The following is an 18,360-nucleotide window of genomic DNA, read 5'->3' on the forward strand; positions in this document are numbered from 1 at the left end:
AATCTACTGATTCAACCTTCTAAATGGGACTTAAGAGCTGTCATACAAACATCAAGTTCATTTTTTTTTTGCTAATCTAATGTTCCATTCTCCCCCTTCTTTAAAACAATGCAATAATTCAAACCTAAATGATTTTCTTGATTAAAACTTGAACATGTTCACTCACTCATTCACACACATTCATACTCAAAGATTTTAAAGTGCACAAAAGTAATATTGGCCATTCATTTTCCGGAAGTTTGTGTCAAGAGAGCTTTGCCAATTTTACTCTTGCAGGTGAGAACCAGGTTCAAAACAAAACTTTAGAAAAACCATAAGGATCCATATTTAAAACTGGTACCAATTTCAAAGACAAAACTGGACAAGAAAAATATGTAACACGAACAAGACAAAGAAACAGAGACTTTTACACTTAACACAAAAACATGAATTCAGGTCTTTTCCCCATTACTGGATGCACCACTGGAGGGTTGGGGGTGAAGGTCCAGTGAGTCGCTGCTTGGATGACCACTGTCACTCTCCACAATCCGAACATAGTGTTCGGGCAGCCAGCGGGCATCATTTTCTTCCTGTGAGAAAACACATACATGCCCTCTACCCCAGGTTAGAACAGGATCTGGTCCGTGCCAAGCACCAGTTAGGGGATCCTTCCATTTTACTAAGGCAAAAGCACGCTGCTCTCTTTTTTCCCAGAATCGCTGAGCAGCAGATAAATTATTTGAATCGAGATTCAAAAAATTTAAAACAAATAAAGCATGATTAAGTATATTGACAGGGGTAGTGGGATACGACTCTCCTTTCTGTATTTTAGCAATTTGATGTTTTAATAATCCATTAGCTCTCTCCACGATGCCTTGACCTTGAGGATTGTAAGGAATGCCTGTAATATGAGTGATATTATAAGAATGGCAGAAGGATTGAAATGCTCGGCCTGCATAGCCAGGGCCATTATCTGTTTTTATTTGCGAGGGAATCCCCATCACAACAAAACAGCGAAGGCAGTGAGAAATACAATGTTTAGTAGCTTCCCCAGCAAGGGGGGTGGCCAGGATAAAATTAGAATAAGTATCTACAGTAACATGAACATATTTTAATTGGCCAAATGATGGAACATGTGTGACATCCATCTGCCAAATGTGATTAGAAAGCAGTCCTCGTGGATTTATACCTAAATGAGGAGCTGGTGAGAAGGGCACACAGTTGGAGCAAGTTTTAACTATTTGACGTGCCGCTTCTCCAGATAATTTAAACTGTCGGCGCAAGGCTTGGCTGTTTTGATGATGGATGGCATGTGACTGCTTAGCAAGTTCAACTTGAGTTAAATAAACTCTGGTGGCAGAATCAGTAACTGCATTACCCTCACTTAAAGGGCCAGGAAGATTAGTGTGAGCTCGAACAAAGCCAAAAAAACAGGGGTGGTTGTGAGAACAAAGCAAAGTTTGTACTTGGCGAAATTGGGTCTGGATATTGGAGTTAGTAGTTCCAATAAAGGGAACAGTTTCTATGACTTGAAGAGCACGAATTACATATTGACTGTCTGAGTATAAGTTAAAGGGCTCGTCTTGTAACAGGACGAGTGCTTGTAAAACAGCCTCTAATTCTACCTCTTGGGCGGAGGAAAAACCCGTAACCCAAGATTGGGTTTTCCCATTAATGGTCAAAGCAGCCGTTCCATTAGAGGATCCATCTGTAAATACTAAAGTGGTAGAAGATAAAGGCGAGGCCCGTACTATGGAAGGAAATAGGAACGTATGACACGCAGCAAATTGGAGAAGTTTGTTAGACGGGTAGTGATGCAAAATTTTTCCCGTATAATTGGCCCAAGCAATGGCCCAAGAATCGCAATGGGCAAATAGCCAATCTTGTTGTTGTAAATTATATAGGACACAGATAAAATGAGGTTCCTGACCTAAATATTTACGGGAATCCACTTGGCACATATGTATCAGATTAGCTACCAATTCGTAGTAGGGGGTCAGCACTTTGCCGGGTGTTGATGGTAGATAAAGCCATAAAAGTGGGCCATCCTGCCACAATACAGCAGTTGGGGAGTGAGAAGTAGCTAAAATGTAAACTCCCCATGGTTTAGAGTAGTCACAATAGGTCACTTGTTGCTGGGAAATTGCCTTTTCTACGATTTGGATGGCCCTCCTGGCGTCGGGATTTAAATTGCGCAAGGATGTAGGGTTGGTATCTCCTTTTAAGAGATCAAAGAGGGGTTTTAACTCTCCTGTGGACAGCTTTAAATAAGGCCGAAGCCAATTTATATCTCCTAAAAATTGCTGAAAATCATGAAGAGTTCTTAAGTGTGAAGTTTTTAATTGTATTTTTTGGCTTTTAAAATAGTATGGGCCTAATATATGGCCTAAATACCTTTTCAGCTGCTATTATAAGGCCAAAGAGGCTCAGATCTTGCTTTAGTTGTCCAAAGGCTTGTCGTACGACGATAGGGTCAGAACAAGCCAACAAGATGTCATCCATATAATGAACAATATAAACAGAAGAAAATTTTTCACGGGTGGAAGAAATGGCTCTGGCTACAAAACTTTGACATAAAGTTGGGCTATTTGCCATGCCCTGTGGGAGCACAAGCCAATGATATCACTTCATGGGTTCTTTAAAATTAACAGAGGGGACACTGAAGGCAAAGCGCTTACAGTCTTGAGGCGCCAGGGGTATAGTATAGAAACAATCCTTCAAATCTATAATAATCTTATAAGTATCCTTTGGGATTGCCATGGGTGAAGGCAAGCCGGGCTGTAAGGCCTCCATCAGTTCCATAGTTGCATTTACCTTTCTCAGATCCTGTAACAGCCTCCATTTACCTGACTTTTTCTTTATAACAAAAATTGGAGAATTCCATGGAGAGTTAGAAGGGGCCACATGTCCCAAGTCCAGCTGTTCCTGTACCAGCTGTTGTACTGCAATGATCTTTTCTAGAGCGAGAGGCCACTGTTCGACCCATACCGGTTCTTCAGAGAGCCAATTTATGGGATCAGCATGAGGGGCAGAACAAACAACAGCCCCCGTTAAAGAATACCCTAATCCTTGTCTCGGGGGGGGGGGTGAGACTGGGGTTGGAGTGGCTCTGGCTCCCCCTGTGCTGCTCGGCCTAGTCCCCTAAAGGGGAGGAGGCCTTGATCAAGTAACTGCTTAGTGACCGCAGCACTAGGACTAAACATATTCACTCCCATTTTTTCCATGATATCATGACCCCATAAATTAATTGGCAGATGATCCAAGACAAATGGCTGAAAATGACCAGAGTGCCCTTCCTTATCTCTCCAAACAAGGATCGCACTGCTCTGCTGTGAGTCAGTTGCTTGCCCAATCCCCTGTAGGGAAGTCATAGAGGTTGTCAGGGGCCATTGGGCTGGCCAATGCTTTTTAGATATTAAAGACACATCCGCTCCTGTGTCTAATATTCCTTTAAAGGGTTTTTCTTGTATAAATATAGTCATCTCAGGCCTCTCTTGTTTTATGCTTTGTACCCAATAGATATCAGAGGATCCAAATCCTCTCTGTCCGCATGGGGCAGAAGAATTAGCAGTCTCCCTGTGAGGTAAAGGCACAAGTATTAGTTGTGCTAATTTTTGACCGGCTGGGATCGATACCACGTGTTTCGGGGCATAGGCCATAACTTTGATTTCTCCAGTAAAATCCTGGTCAATTTTGCCAGGTGTAATCTGTATCCCTTTAAGGGCTGAGCTACTTCGCCCTAACAGCAATCCAGCCACTCCCGGGGGAAGGGGACCGAAGACCCCCATGGGGAGAGCTTGTGTCCCCATCTCTGGGGTCAATACTGAGCAGGTGGAGGAACAGAGGTCCAATCCTGCGCTGCCTGGGGTGGCACGGAAGAGGCTGGAGACTGATTTTGGGGGGTTGTTAGAAGATGTACTTGTGGCCGAGAAGAGGGAGGGACTGCCCCATGGTTTTGCGGGGCCAGAGGCTGGCCTCTTCTCCAGTTTACCAAAAACGGGTGGCCATTGCGATTTGTTGCTGACTTGCAATCTTTAGCCCAGTGCTTCCCTTTACCACAGCGTGGACATGTGCCAGGTTGCCGGGGCCAACCAGCAGCAAACCAGGGTTCGCAGATTGGGGTTCCTGAAATAGGGGGCAAGGACTAGGAAGAAATAGAAGAGAAACAGACACACCGGGTCCGGGATGTCCGCAGTCCAGGTAAAGACTGCCCCGTTTATTTTTCACTCCAGCTTCTTCCCTCCTTGAGACCCAGGGAACTTCCAGGTGTTACATTCATATGGTAAATCTCAGGTCATTTAAACAGAATAAGGCCAGAAAACAATAAGACAATAAAGCCATTGTCTGATGCAAATCAAGGTACAGTTTGATTCCACTCTGGCTCCCAACACCAGGTGATTTTTCTCTCTTTAACCTGGCCTGGCGTGGGCATTGCGTCATGCAATGTCCTATTTGTCCACAAGAGAAGCAACTCCCCGGGGGACTAGCATCCCGAGAATGCCGCTGACCTCTATATTTTAGAAATTCAGTAATAGTCTTTCCTTGAGGAGCGGCGGCTAAAGTAAGGCCTTGTACATGGGAGGGTCCAATATCAGCACACAGTGAAGTAAAGTCCGTGATTCCTCCCTTATTCCTATGGGGTCTGATAGCCGCCTAACAGGCGGCGTTGGCATTTTCATAGGCTATGTGTCTAACTATAATCTTCCTTGCATTCTCATCTTGTACTAGGCAGTCTGCAGTCTCCATTAATCGAGACAAAAATTCTAGATAAGGTTCATTCGGTCCCTGTTTAACTTCTACTAAATTTTTTGTATGATTGGAATTACGTAACCTTTTCCAAGCCTCTTTCGCCGCAGCATTTATTTGTGAATAGGCTTCCTTTGCATAACCCAATTGATCTTCGGTGTTTTTATAGGTTCCCTCTCCTAACCACTGATCAAAAGTGTAAGGCAGGTTCTTAGACCTATTTGTTTCAATTTTAGCCCGACACTGTGCAGTGAACTCTGTCTCCCATAATAAGTACTCTCCCGCACTAAGGCATGCTCTGGCAAGCCGCTTCCAGTCATTTGGGCATACAATACCAGCACATGCGGCCTCCAATATTACTTGAGTAAAAGGGGCAGTTGGCCCATATTGGGAGCAGGAACTCTTTAAATCCTGCAATAGTTTAACAGTAACAGGTTGATGGTATACTTGTTCATCATGATCAACTAAACTAGGGAAGCATCGAGGCCCTGAAATATCTTCCCTCTCTCTAGCAGCCTGAGCCAGGTTTAATTGCAATGCACTGTGCCTGGTTGTAATGCCTGTTAAAAGGGACTTGTTGCTAGGGCCTTTAGGCTTGCCTAAAGGTTGAAAAAGGGATTGGGGCCGTAAGGCTGCAGCCAGAGGTGGTGGGTGTGAGGGGTAAGGTTTAGAATCAGACACCATAGTGGCCTGAGGGTCATATTTCTTTCCTACTTCTGGGGGGGCTCTCTGCTCTATCCCCATTTTCGATAGTAGATGTAGGATTTCTTCTAACCTCTTTTCTATCGTAGCTATGTAGTCCTCCATCGGCTCATCATAACTTTCCTCCTTGATATTCAAATTTAAATTCTGATACTCAATATCGACTGGTTGTTCCCTTTTCAAGATCTCACTTAGACTCTCTTGGGCTGCGGCATATGGCTCAGCCTCAGGTTTTTCAGAAGGGTCCTTTAATTCATAAATTTCCCTTAATTCAAGATTAAGTTCAGCATTCTCATGTTGAGGATCTATGCATTCACTTACTAAATTCCATACAGTAATAGCCTCTACTGAGGTCTTTTCGGGGCCATATACATTATAATAATCTTGAATTCCTTTTCCTATCCGCGGCCAGGTTTTTAGGAATTTCTCCTCTATAGACCTCGGGCATGCCTCCTCGACAAACTGTAGGAAGCTCTGAAGCACCCCTTTTTCCACCCACGTTCCGGGGCTTCAAGTAGGCCTGATAAGATCAGTACATATAAACTATGGCTATGAGTTTGACCCATTATTTTTACTCCTGACTATACACTCTCTTAATAGTCCTATGACGTGTTACTCACCACAGGGGGGGGGTCCTTCACCTTCGTCCCAGATTTTCAGGGTCCGTGTTCGGGGGCCAGTTGCCAGGGCCAGCCTGCAGCAAACCAGGGTTTGCAGATTGGGATTCCTGAAATAGGGGCAAGGACTAGGAAAAATTAAAAGAGAGACAAACAGATAGAGCCTTCTTGGACTGTGAGCTCCAGACTGCCGCCTAAGACTCTCCTGTTTATTTTAAATTCCGACCTTAAATACTCTTCTTAAAACTAGGGAACTGCCAGAGGCTACATTCATACAAAATCGTAAACAAGTCACATATAGGATAAATGAGAAAGGATTAACATTGCTTAAAGTCATGCTTATAAGAACTGATTGACATTGCTTAAAGTTATCCTGATAAGAACTGATTGACATTGCTTAAAGTTATCCTGATAAGAACTGATTGACATTGCTTAAAGTTATCCTGATAAGAGTTACTTCCTTGTGTATACAGTTGTGTAGGTCCAAGGTCAGGTCCAAGGTCAGGTCCAAGGTCATTGACCCCACAGTCGGTCCCCAACACAGAATAAGCTGACACTAGTGTTGGTTTACTCTTCAGCTCCAGGTGGAGCCAGCAAGGCAGAACAGCAGTCCAAGATTACTTGAGTCACACATCAGATCTGGGATGAATCCGACTCTGCTCACTGAGCTCCTCATCCTGGGCTTCTCAGAATCACCTCACCTGCGACCACTGCTCTGCTCTTCATCACTTTCCTCTGCCTCTATGCTGCTGCCCTCTGGGGAAACCTGCTCATCATGGTGCGCATCAGTGCCAGCCCAGCCCTGCACACGTCAATGTACTTCTCTCTAGCCAATCTGGCTGCAGTGGACATTCTCTGCACCTCCGCCAGCCTGCCCAAGCTGCTTGGATGCATGGTGGCAGCGAGGACCATCTCCTGTGGAGGCTGCCTGGCCCAGCTTTTCTTCTTTACATGGTCCATGGGGACAGAGCTGCTGCTCTTCTCAGCTATGGCCTATGACCGCTGGCCATTGCATTGCAGCACACGGATGGGGGCCGAGCGTGCACATTCCTGGCTGCTGCTGTGTGGGCCATCAGCCTGACCAACACCTGTGTGAACACTGGCCTCACGATGTGGCTGCCATTCTGTGGCTCCAGTGTGGTTGAACACTTCTTCTGTGAGATGCCCTGCTCCTGAAGCTCTCTTGAGCTCCCACAGGCCTCAGGAGGTTATGGCCTCTGCTGCAGATGTGATCCTGGCTGTGGGCAACGTCTCTGTGACAGTACTCTCCCATGGCTTCACTGAGGCCAGCATCCTGCGCCTCCGCTCCATAGAGGCCAAGCGGCAGGCCTTCTCCACCTGCTCTGCACACCTGCTGGTGGTCACCCTATACTACTCCACAGCCATCTACTCCTACATCCGCCCTGCAGCCAGCTACTCACTGCGCAGGGACCAAGTGCTGCCTGTCATTTACACCCTGAACCCCCTCATCTATGCTCTGAGGAACAAGGATGTCAAAGGTGCACTCAGGAGACATCTGTGCTGCAGCTGAGCCTGCCACACCGGGGGCTCTGTGCTGGTGGAAGCAGGTCCTGCTCCAGAGCACACGTTCTGTTCAGGGGCAGCCATGGCGTTGCTGCTCCTCACTGTGGCATTTAACCATGTGACCAGGGAATGTCCTGTAGTATCAAGACTGATCCAAGGGCTAAGTGGATACTGGATATCATCCAAGTGAAGCATATTGCTTTCCACAGCCCCTTCTCTGTCTTCCCTTAACCTGGGGTTTTTGATTTTGTGGCCATGGGGCTTTTGTCGGAATTATAGGTGGCAGATGGGCTTGAATGCTGAGGGAGCAGGAGCCTGGGGCTTGAGGAGGACAGATCTTTCTGTAAGCACAACGTCTCAAATAGTTTATTTCCAGGTTGTAGCATACTGAAGGTGACACTTTAACAGAACCTTTGGAACTCTATCATGCAGGCATGCTTACAGTAAGCATGTGATATGATCAAGGGCTGCTGCTTTCTTTCCTTTTGTATAGTGCACAATAGAAGTGCCAGCTGGCCACTTCCTGACTACTTGTCCTGGCTCTGGGTGCAGGAACTTCTGTTTACCAAGACAAACCCTAGCAATTAGGCTCTTTGGATTTCCCTCTGAGCAGGATTAGGTGCAGGGTATGGGAGCGTGTGGGTGAGAAAAGTGGCCAGAATGGGGATCTTGAAAGGTCCTTTAGAGAAAGGCAGCCAACTTCTTGGAACAAATCCTCACAAGATGCAGAGACTCTGGTCCTCACCATAGGCCCTATTCCTGGCCTGAGCCCTGTTCTAGTGCTCAACTGTGGAGACCTATTGGCTTCTGTTTTGACTTGTCTGTCTCCCTCATGTTGGCTTGTCCTTGACCCTCGATGTTGACCTGTCATTATGTCAGAATATTAGAGAATTTTTACGTAAGAAAATTTAAAAGACAAGGGTCTAATTGCCATATCTCATGAACCTTCATAAGTGAAATATTAGAATTTTTAAGAAGTAGATCTGTGGTTCTACAAGTGGTAGAGCACTGGCCTCAAGCAAAAGTGCTCAGGGGTAGTACCCAGTTCCTGTGTTCAAATCCCAGGACTGGCAGTGAAATTTTTTTCCCTTAAAAAGTATGTGTTGAGCTGGGAGTTTAGCCTAGTGATAGAGTGCTTGCCTAGCATGCATGAAAACTCGGGTTTGATTCCTTGGTACCACATGCATAGGAAAAAGTCAGAAATGGCTTAATTGATAGAACTCTAGCTTTGAGAAAGCCCAAAGACAGGGCCCAGGCCCTGAGTTTAAAGTCCAAGACTGACAAAAAAAATGAAAAAAAGTATGTGTCTTCTTTTTTAAAACCAGAAACTGAATCAGAAACTGAAGAGTGTTCATAACAAGCTAGAAACTCAAGAGGTTGTAAGATTTAAAGATTTGAGTCCTTTGTGCAGGGGGAGAGCATGTAGTCATTATATTCAGTGTACATTATGCAAAAGCAGAATTATAGAACTCAATGGTAGGGATGAGATGGGGAAGATAGGGAGAATGATGCCATTTATCAAGATGCATTGTATTCAATCTGACTTCTGAAATCAAAGCTCCCGAAAATAGTTAAAAATACACATGCATAGTTTTGATCTATAAAATATATACCTTTCTTTACATTTTTGTGCAGAAATAAAGAAATTCATAAGAAAGAAAAAAATAATACTTGAGTTATTAAACAGTCTTTTTCCTTGAACAAATTCCATGACTGCTAGGGTATATGCAGCCATCTTCAAACCACAAGCCTGTTGGTTTAGGTATTAGAGGACAGAGATAATGGCTAGCAGAGAAAGTAGAAGTTGAAAATAAATGTCTCAGAGAACATAAGGAACTATGGGATAAGGATTGGAAGGTTGACAGACACCACAACTCTGCATAAAAGATGGGAATTCAAAAAACATAAGGCCAAGATACTTCTGGAAGGCTCAAAGAGACCACAGATAAGTTTCATCTGCCTCTTCCCATGAGAAGACTGAGTTTGAGTTATACCTGAGAAGGGCTTGGCGAACACCCCATGATGTTTAGTACAACCCAGAAAGGCCCATACTTCAACACTACACTATGTGTCATAAGACTTCAGTGTTTGTCCTTATACTAAGGTCAACATGTTAACAAAATGTTACATTAAGCCCTTAACAAAGGTATAAAACATTTCTTTAGATCCACGGGCCACCTGATTGTCTGCACAAACACAAATTCATCACTCTTAGAAAAATGCTTTATGATACATCCATTCATGAAGTCTAACCATAAATGCTACTAGACAATGAAACAGGAAAATGTGAACCAAATACAGAAAATATTTGATAGTCTTTAAGTTGACCAACATGTTCAAATAATTACCTTAAAGTAGGTATTGTAATGATTTTCAAGAGCTTTAAGAGAAATATATTTGCAATTATGGAACAGGTGGTGACTCAGTAGAGAAATAAACATTATAAGCAAGAGCAAATATAAACTCTTAAAGTGGCTCTCTGGATAAGATTAACAATGAATTAGTGAAATAAAGAAGGGGCAAGTGGGGCTGGGAGTTTAGTCTAGTGGTAGAATGCTTACCTAGCATGCACCAAGACCTGGGTTCAATTCCTCGGTACCACATACATAGCAAAAAGCCAGGAATGGTGCTGTGGCTCAAGTGGTAGAGCTCTAGCCTTGAGAAAGCCCAAGGACAGTGCCCCAGCCCTGAGTTCAAGGCCCAGAACTGGTAAAAAAAAAGAAAAAAAAGAAGTGAGTGAACTTAAAGTAATTCCAAATAAAATCCACACACAAAAGGAATGCAGCTTCAGTGATGTGAGACATCAAGGAGTATGCCAGAGGAAGCTGCGCTCGGCTTCCATGTTTGGCTGCAGCTGGCTCGGTAGGCAGATTTCACAGCCATTTGAAATTTTGAGCATTCCACCACAAGCCTTGATATGCATTTTAATTAGAGTGCCATGTGTCCATTTCTGATCATTGACCTTTTTCTTTTGTTATGTTTAGTACTATTGAAGAAAGTCATTCTGTAAAATTAGTGAAATTTGCAAAAGTTGAACTTGATTAATCCTGAGGACAAGAAACCCTATTCTAGATTTGACTTATTGCCATTAAGTAATGTAACTGTTGACAGTTTTCCATGATTATTCCTATCAATGGGGAAGTCAGGGAGAGGGAGGATGGGCTGTGGCTGCGTGTGTGCTGGTGGTGGGGGTGCAGTGAACATACTAGGCTTCCACACTCTGACCTCAAGACCACCACAGATACTTCCTGAGGTCACCAGATCTCTTACAAAGAAGGGGGCCCTGTTCATAACGCTTTCTGACAAGTGAGAGTGAGGAGAGTGAGATGTAGGCCAAATGCAGAATTCCTCTCCTTTCCATTGCCACTTCCTGATTTGTACAAGGCTGCACATCCTCCTTACTGCATCTGAGCATCTTCTTGAAATGTGTTTTCTTTGGCTATGTTTATTTTCAACTTATCTATGACTGTTCAACATGCTTGCAATCATGCTCAACATACTTTTAGTTGTCAACACTACACCTACAACCGTGTCAACGCACCTGCAACTAAGCAAACTCCCTCGTGATCGTGCTTGTTCCTGAAGTACTGGGACAGAGCCCTCTTTCAGGGCTAGGAGAAGCATCTCTTTACCTGGATTACACATGATAGGCCTACGCACCTCAGTAGACATATGGCAGGCACTGGGTTCAAAGGACACGTACAATGGACAGAGGAGATTCAGCTTTATTCTGAAGACAATAGGGGCCAGAATGGAGAGAGACCAATGGAGCTAGTCAGCAGTCCCAACTCATGCATCCAGTGTTTTGGGGTTCCTCAATGCTAACTTTCATTCCTTCCAGGACTGAGTCTTGGAGGGATTCGAGTAGAAATGACACCCGGGAACCCTGACATGTCTTTGCTTGGCTCTCTTCTTGTGCAACTACATAAACTTCAGCCTATCAGCTTTCTCCTCTTATGACTGTCTGCATTATCTCTGACCCTTGTGGGTTCCAGTAGACACTCCTGCTTTCTGTTCTCACCTCAACTGCTTCTCATAGCCAGGTCCTCATCTCCAACAGTTCAGAGGCTTGACTGACTCTCCTGGCTGCCAGGTGTGTTACAGCCAGTATCTTGTACCTAATACACCCACCTGGCACTCCAAGTTTAGGCTCCATATTGAGGTGGGATCTCATGAACCTTTTTGGTTAGCTGACACGTAGGGTGTGATTCAGACCATCGTTTACCTAAGGCTGGAACTTGAGATAGAGTTGTCACAAATACATCATTTGTGAATGGAGAGAGGAATGGTGGGTGAATCCAGTCATAACACTCACTGCACATGTATGTGTGTATATGTGGAGTTTGAAATGAGGGAATCTAAGGGATTGGAATAGACAGGGGTGGATAATGATATAGAGGAAACAATGATCAAACTGCCTAACATTCATAAATTAACATGCTGAGTTGAAACTCCTTTGAGCAACTGCTAAAAGATAACATAAAAACAACACCTCCCCAAGCTCAAAGTGTCAGTTTATTAGACATGTAAGCATTTGTTGGGAAGGTGTTTTTGATAAAAACTAGTGAGGCATTACTTCTAACATCTATGGAGAGAATTCTTATTCATGATGAATGACAGATGATGGAGCTTCTAAGTAGTCCATTCAGAGAGTAAACTGAAATACTAACTACAGGTCCCAGATTGTCGGAGTTTTCAGTCCTCAGTCCCTCCTGACCTGCAGGAGGGAGAGGAAGAACACGCCCCGACCAGGATGAACCTAGAAAGGAGAGGGCCGACTGACCGCCCCCCAGCCCTCCCTCACCAGAGGACGATCAGACGCGTCAGGGAGACTCGTCAAGGCAGGAACTCGTTTATTGAGGAAGTCCATCAGCTAATATAGCGTGCAGGAGCCCATCAGCACAAAGGCGGGCAGGGCGGGGGAGGTCCTCTCATTGAGGAAGTAGGATGCCTGTGCTGTCTAGAGGGCGGCAGGGTTCCATCCCAGAGGTGGCCTTACAAACCACAGCCACACTTTCCAACCCAGCAGCAGGCACCATCTCACCCAGGTGTGGTCCCAAGACCAGGGAGTGAGCACTGGGCCACGAGTTAGGCCTCCTTTTACACCACAGGTTTCCATTTCCCTGATGTGACGTGCCCCACACCAGATGTAGAGCAGGAGCTTGGCATTTCCCAGGCCTTTCCTCTGGCTATGTCAATTCTTTCTAGAAGGACTGTGTGTGAACATTAACTGACCAACTTTTACAGCTCGGACTCAAGGGATAATGTTTGAAATCATCTTCTGCTGGCAGCTGAAGGAACACAGGATATAGTAGTGATCCTAGATCACAGTAAAGTGTTGGTATTACATGATTTACAAGTAATTCCAGGGCTGCTAGGCCCTCCAGCATCAGTGCATTTCCTGGTCATTCTTAGGAAATATTTTTTTAATGATTGTGTTTAAACTTTTTATTGTAAAGTTGATGTAGAGAAGGGTTAAATTTATATAATCAGGTACTGAGTATATTACTTTGTGAACAGAATTACTTCTTCCTTGTTTTGTCCCAGTGTTTTCTCTGCCCTATTACACAGGTGATAGTTCATTTGAGGATCAGGCTCCGATATATCCTACAGCTGGGAATCAGAAGTGCAAAAAGCTAATATCCCATCAGTAAGACCTGAATGGGAGCTGAGATAGTTCTAAAATACTCCTCCACTGAAGTAAAACCAAGTCAGAGGGTTTCTGCTGGGAGGAGTTATAGTTCTCAGAACATTGGGAAGACCCAGCTTGGCTGAAAACACCTTCATGTGGTGCTGGAGAGAAGGAAAGAGTTGTCTCTGCAGGCATTCATGACCTCCTTGCTCCTCAGAGTGTAGATGAGGGTTTTCATAGTGGGGCTCAGGGCTGAATACAGAACACCAGACACTTGGCCACTCTCTGCACTGTAGCTGGAGGCAGGGCTGATGTAAGCACAGAACACCGAGGAGAGGTACACAGAGACCACGAGGAGGTGGGATGAGCAGGAGGAGAAGGCCTTGTGCTTCCCCTCAGCTGAACGTATGCACAGGATGCTCTGGAGGAGACAGCCACAGGACAGCAGTGAGAGCAGGAAGTTCAAGCCTCTGCAGAGGGGGGCATTGGTCTTAAGGGCACAGACTGAGCCAGGGCAGCCCTTGGCCTGAGGACTCTTCTCTGGCCCCTCTCTCATGTTGAGGTCCCAGTAGTCTCTGTAGGTGGCCTTCTGTGTCAATCACAGGAGAGGAAGTAGATTTGACCATTTCCCATACACATTTTGTCATTAGAGGATCAAACACTGCAAGCACTCAACTGTGAATGGAGCAGTGAGGTCAGAAAGTGAAGATCCTTTCCCTCTTGATCTGATCCTTCTACTTCCTTGCGTCTTCAAAGCCTATGACTAAGCAAGATCTGGGCTAGCATCTGGCTTTCTACCATGTGTAGCCAGAATGCAGCAGCAAGACCCCTGTGATTATCTTTTCTGTCCCTGGGGGCAAGAGGCTTTCTTCACTCTGAAGATGGCTTTCTGAGTAACTCTCTACTGTGGACGTCACAGGCAGGCTTCAAGGCCACCTCAGTGTGACCCCGAGGGCCTGGTTCCTTAGGGCTTCGGTTGCATCACACAGCCAAAACAACCTTATGTAACCAGGATGACCAGCAGCCAGCGGCCTCCTCTGGACTCCACACAGCAGGATCATAGCCCCAGAGCCTGAATGGCACAGGGAGGACATGTGGAGCTGACCCCTGCTATAATATCTGTCCACGCTCTCTGGGCAAGTGCATCTGGGCCCTGGCACCATCTGTCCCCTAGGGTTCATCTGGAATAGCTCACATGTCTAGAGATGCACGGGTGTGCTGCTCACAGGTAGGCGGTACGTCTTAGCCCTTTCCTCTGTTCAGTCAGGATGGTCACTTGCTGTTGTAGGCCCCTGCAGGCCCCAGAGGCTCCCATGTCAAGAGGACATGGATTCCATTCTGTGAGGACTTCCGATGTCCAGGAAAAGGGAGCTCAGGGTGCTCTGGTAAATATCACAGGAATATGAGCAGACTCGTGGGCAGTCACGGACAGTCCTCTCCCTAGCCTCCTCCTTGTTGATGCCACCAGGAGCCAAAGCCTATGCGCTGCCTCAGGTGGTGGGCTCCATAGTCACGCATTCTACTTGCTTCTCAGAAACAGAGGCATGATGTTTTCTGTAGAGTTTATGAGTCTTTCTCACAAATGCCCCCAAACAAGATAATTGCATAGCGTTCGTGACTGGAAAGTATGTGGAGCTGAATTCTACCACAGAAGCTAGACAGGGTGGAAGGGCTCCTGCTCGGGTGGCCTCTCAGCCACACTGTGGCCCCAGTCCCAGCAGTAGCCATCCTTCTGCACTTTTTCCCAGGGCATCTGCAAATGTTTTCCATGGCAAATCCATCCAAAAGGTGGACAGGACAGAGAAAGGACACCTCCCTTCCCTAGGGAGGAGAAACTGCTTCTGACATGGCTCACCTCCACCTTGTTAGGAACCCCAAAATGGGTTTGGGGCTGCAGCTTTTGTATAATCACTCTGGGTTGGCAACTCTGGTTTGTTCAGAGAGGTATTGGAGGTGAGTGTGGTGCTTGGGAAAGGAAAGTAGTTGTAATGTTGGTGCTGAGCTGTGGTGATAGCCATTCACACATGGTCATCCTCTCTCTCTCTCTCTCTCTCTCTCTCTCTCTCTCTCTCTCTCTCTCTCTCTCTCTCTCTCTCTCGCTCCCAACTCTCTCTCTCTCTCTCTCTCTCTCTCTCTCTCTCTCTCTCTCTCTCTCTCTCTCTCTCTCTCTCTCTCTCTCTGTGTGTGTGTGTGTGTGTGTGTGTGTGTCCTGAGGTTTCTACTCAGGGTCTGAGTGATATCCCTGAGCTTTTGTGCTCATGGCTAGCACTCTACTACTCAAGTCACAGCTTCACTTGTGGCTTTATGGGTAGTTAAATGGAGATCAGAGTTTCATGTGAACTTTCCTTACCCAGGACAGCTGTGATCTTCAGATCTCAGCTTCCAATGTAGCTAGATTTACAGGTATGAGCCACTAGCATCCTGATAGAGAACAGAAGGTACCTGGTTGTGTCTGGGCTCAGATGCTCAGAGAAAACACAGAATGTCCATATCAAGAATTACTCTTCCAGGATTAGGGAGAAACTTTTTGTAAAATAATCACCATAATTACCAGAAATTCAGTTGCTTTTTTTGTCAGTAGTAGGACTTGAACTCTGGGCCTGGGAATTGTCCCTGAGCTCTTCAGCTCAAGTCTACCCCTTGAGTTATAGTGCCACTGCCAGTTTTCTGGTGATTAACTGGAGATAAGAGTATCACAAACTTTTTAGTGCTCGGGCTGGCTTTGAACCATGATCCTCAGATATCAATCTCCTGAGTAGCTAGGATTACAGGCATGAACCACCATACCCCGCTTCAGAAAGTCAGGCTTAATTGGACATGTTGCAGCTTATTTGGTAAATCTAGCATCATGTCTGAAACATGTGGCATTCAGAGAAACCAGGTGACCAATGACAAGCAGCGCTCTTGTGTAATGGAGGGCTGTTAGTGCGACACAGACTGAACAAGAGCCAAGTGTGACTGAGAGTCTGTGGGCTGGCAGTTGGAAAGCCAGTGGAATGAGAAGCAGTTCATGGAAGAGGGTATGGGAGTGGGGACTGAAGCTACGCTGATGCTTTTATCACTTTGAGCTTTGGATTGCTTGTTTGAAACTGTAACTATAGCCAGTACAATGTAAACATGTCTTGCTGGATCACCCAGCAAGGCCATTTCCTGGACAGATTAATGGCATGAATCTGGGAGAGCTATGTGACTCTAGAGTTTCCAGTAATGTGGTACCAATGGCTGAATCTCCAGGATGGCAGAGGCATAGAGAACCATGGAGGTAACTGCTGTAGACTCTGCTGTCTGTCACCACAGCCTAGAATTGGCTGTTGGAGGTAAAGCATGCCTATGACTGGCTCCCACGATTTGACCCCAGTTTCCACCCTCCCCTCAGCCATTTATACTGTAGAGGAAGTATCACAACCAGTTCACTGACTCCTGGCCATCGCTGCCCCATGTGTGGAGTGGAGTGGAGAAAATGTGACCCTGTTTGCTCAGTGTGTTGAGTAGAGCCCCCAGTGACTGTCTGTGTTCCCAAACAAGTCTCTGTGGAATTTCTCACCGACCTGCCCTTCCCTTTACTTAGAGAACCAGGAGTTGTTTTTTCTTTTTTTTTTTTTTCCAGTCCTGGGCTTGAGCTCAGGGCCTGAGCACTGTCCTTGGACTTTCTCAAGGCTAGAGCTCTACCACTTGAGCCTCAGCACCACTTCCGGCTTTTTTCTATGTATGTGGTACCGAGGAATCGAACCCGGGTCTTCATGCATGCTAGGCAAGCACTTTAACCACTAGGCCAAACTCCCGGCCCGAGTTGTTTTTTCTTTAAACTTTTTGTCTGATAATTTAAATTTAAGCAATGTTTTTCTACCAGACAGGTGGCTCATTGCATGGGCTTGATTTTTACATATGAAACATTGACATTTAGGTAAAAGCAAAGCTCGTCTGTGCTCAGGAAGGAAGCTCAAGCTGCAGACCCACCTGCCTGGTCCTGCGTCTGTCCTTCTGTGGCCCCAACCTCATCACACACTTCCTCTGTGAGATTCCATCCGTCCTTCTGCTTTCCTGTAGCCCTACCTTCATCAATGATATCATGACCGTCATTGCAGACATGTTCTTGAGTGGCCTTAACTTCCTGTTGACCATGGCATCCTACGGGTGCATCATCACCAACATTCTGGGCATCTGCTCAGCTGAGGGCAAGAGGCGTGCCTTCTCCACCTGCTCAGCTTACCTCATGGTAGTCACCCTCTACTACTCCACGGTGCTCTATACCTACGTCCGGCCAGCCATGGGTTCCACTGAGCTCCTGGACAAGGTCATTGCAGTGCTGTACATCACTGTCACTCCTTCTCTCAACCCCCTCATCTATACCTTGAGAAACAAAGAATTCAAGGCATCCTTCAGAAAGCTCCTGTCTTTTGTGAGGTGACCTTAGGTAAGAAGAGAAACTTGGAAAGTGGCCGGAGAGGGCCTGACCCTTCTCATATGTTGAATCTGGAATTTGTTGGTTTTGTCTCCTGGGGCTGTCTGTTTGTCTGTAGGTTAATGCCGTATCTTGTGTCACAGAATATCTGATATTTTTATTCCTCTGAAAGTTAGTAAGCAACATGCATTGCTATACTCCTTGTACCATCCGAATTTAGATTGTGGTGAACATTAAGATATAACTTTAACTTATTTAATTAAATATCACTGCTACTTAAGTAGTTCCTTTCACTAGTGTGAAATCTGTTTTATGCCCTAGGCCATTTGGATACACCAAATCCTCAGCGTATGATCCTGTGGTCTCTGGATTGCATTCACATGTACATGAGTGTGAGTAGGTGTGCAAACACAGGTCTGTATTTCTTAGTTATGTCTGCTAAGAGTGTTGAGAAGATCTAATAGTGCTAGTGACCATACCAGTGGTTAAATCTCAGAATTTGCTTACTATTCATGTTTTTTTCCATTCATGTATGTTTCATGTCACAGCATTTGCTTATCTTTCTATTCATTTATTTTTTAAACAGGATCATTGTATGTAGCTTAGACTGGCCTGGAAAATTTCCTGCCTCTACCTCCCAAGTTCTGTGATTGATGCCATGTTTCACCATGCCTGGTTGACCTTTAAATACAGTTATTCATTGAAAGGAGCCCTGGATATGATAAGTGGCTATTTGCATGATCAGTATAAATGTAAGA

General features: G+C 45.4%; 1 protein-coding gene and 1 pseudogene across 1 annotated transcript; both read left to right on the forward strand.

Annotated features, from left to right (window-relative positions):
* The first annotated feature begins 6,688 nt into the window (after window positions 1-6,688).
* Window positions 6,689-7,575, forward strand: LOC150055031 (olfactory receptor 13G1-like; annotated as a pseudogene).
* An 8,881-nt stretch (window positions 7,576-16,456) lies between these two features.
* LOC150055032 (olfactory receptor 13G1-like) lies at window positions 16,457-17,608 on the forward strand. The gene is made up of 3 exons (XM_090344164.1): window positions 16,457-16,462; window positions 16,592-16,662; window positions 17,248-17,608. The coding sequence occupies exons 1-3, from the start codon at window positions 16,457-16,459 to the stop codon at window positions 17,606-17,608; spliced, it is 438 nt and encodes a 145-aa protein (XP_090200290.1).
* Window positions 17,609-18,360: the final 752 nt, after the last annotated feature.

The sequence above is a fragment of the Megascapheus bottae genome, chromosome 14 (genome assembly GCF_031878675.1).
Source record: "Megascapheus bottae isolate mThoBot1 chromosome 14, mThoBot2.hap1, whole genome shotgun sequence".
NCBI classification, from domain to species: domain Eukaryota; kingdom Metazoa; phylum Chordata; class Mammalia; order Rodentia; family Geomyidae; genus Megascapheus; species Megascapheus bottae.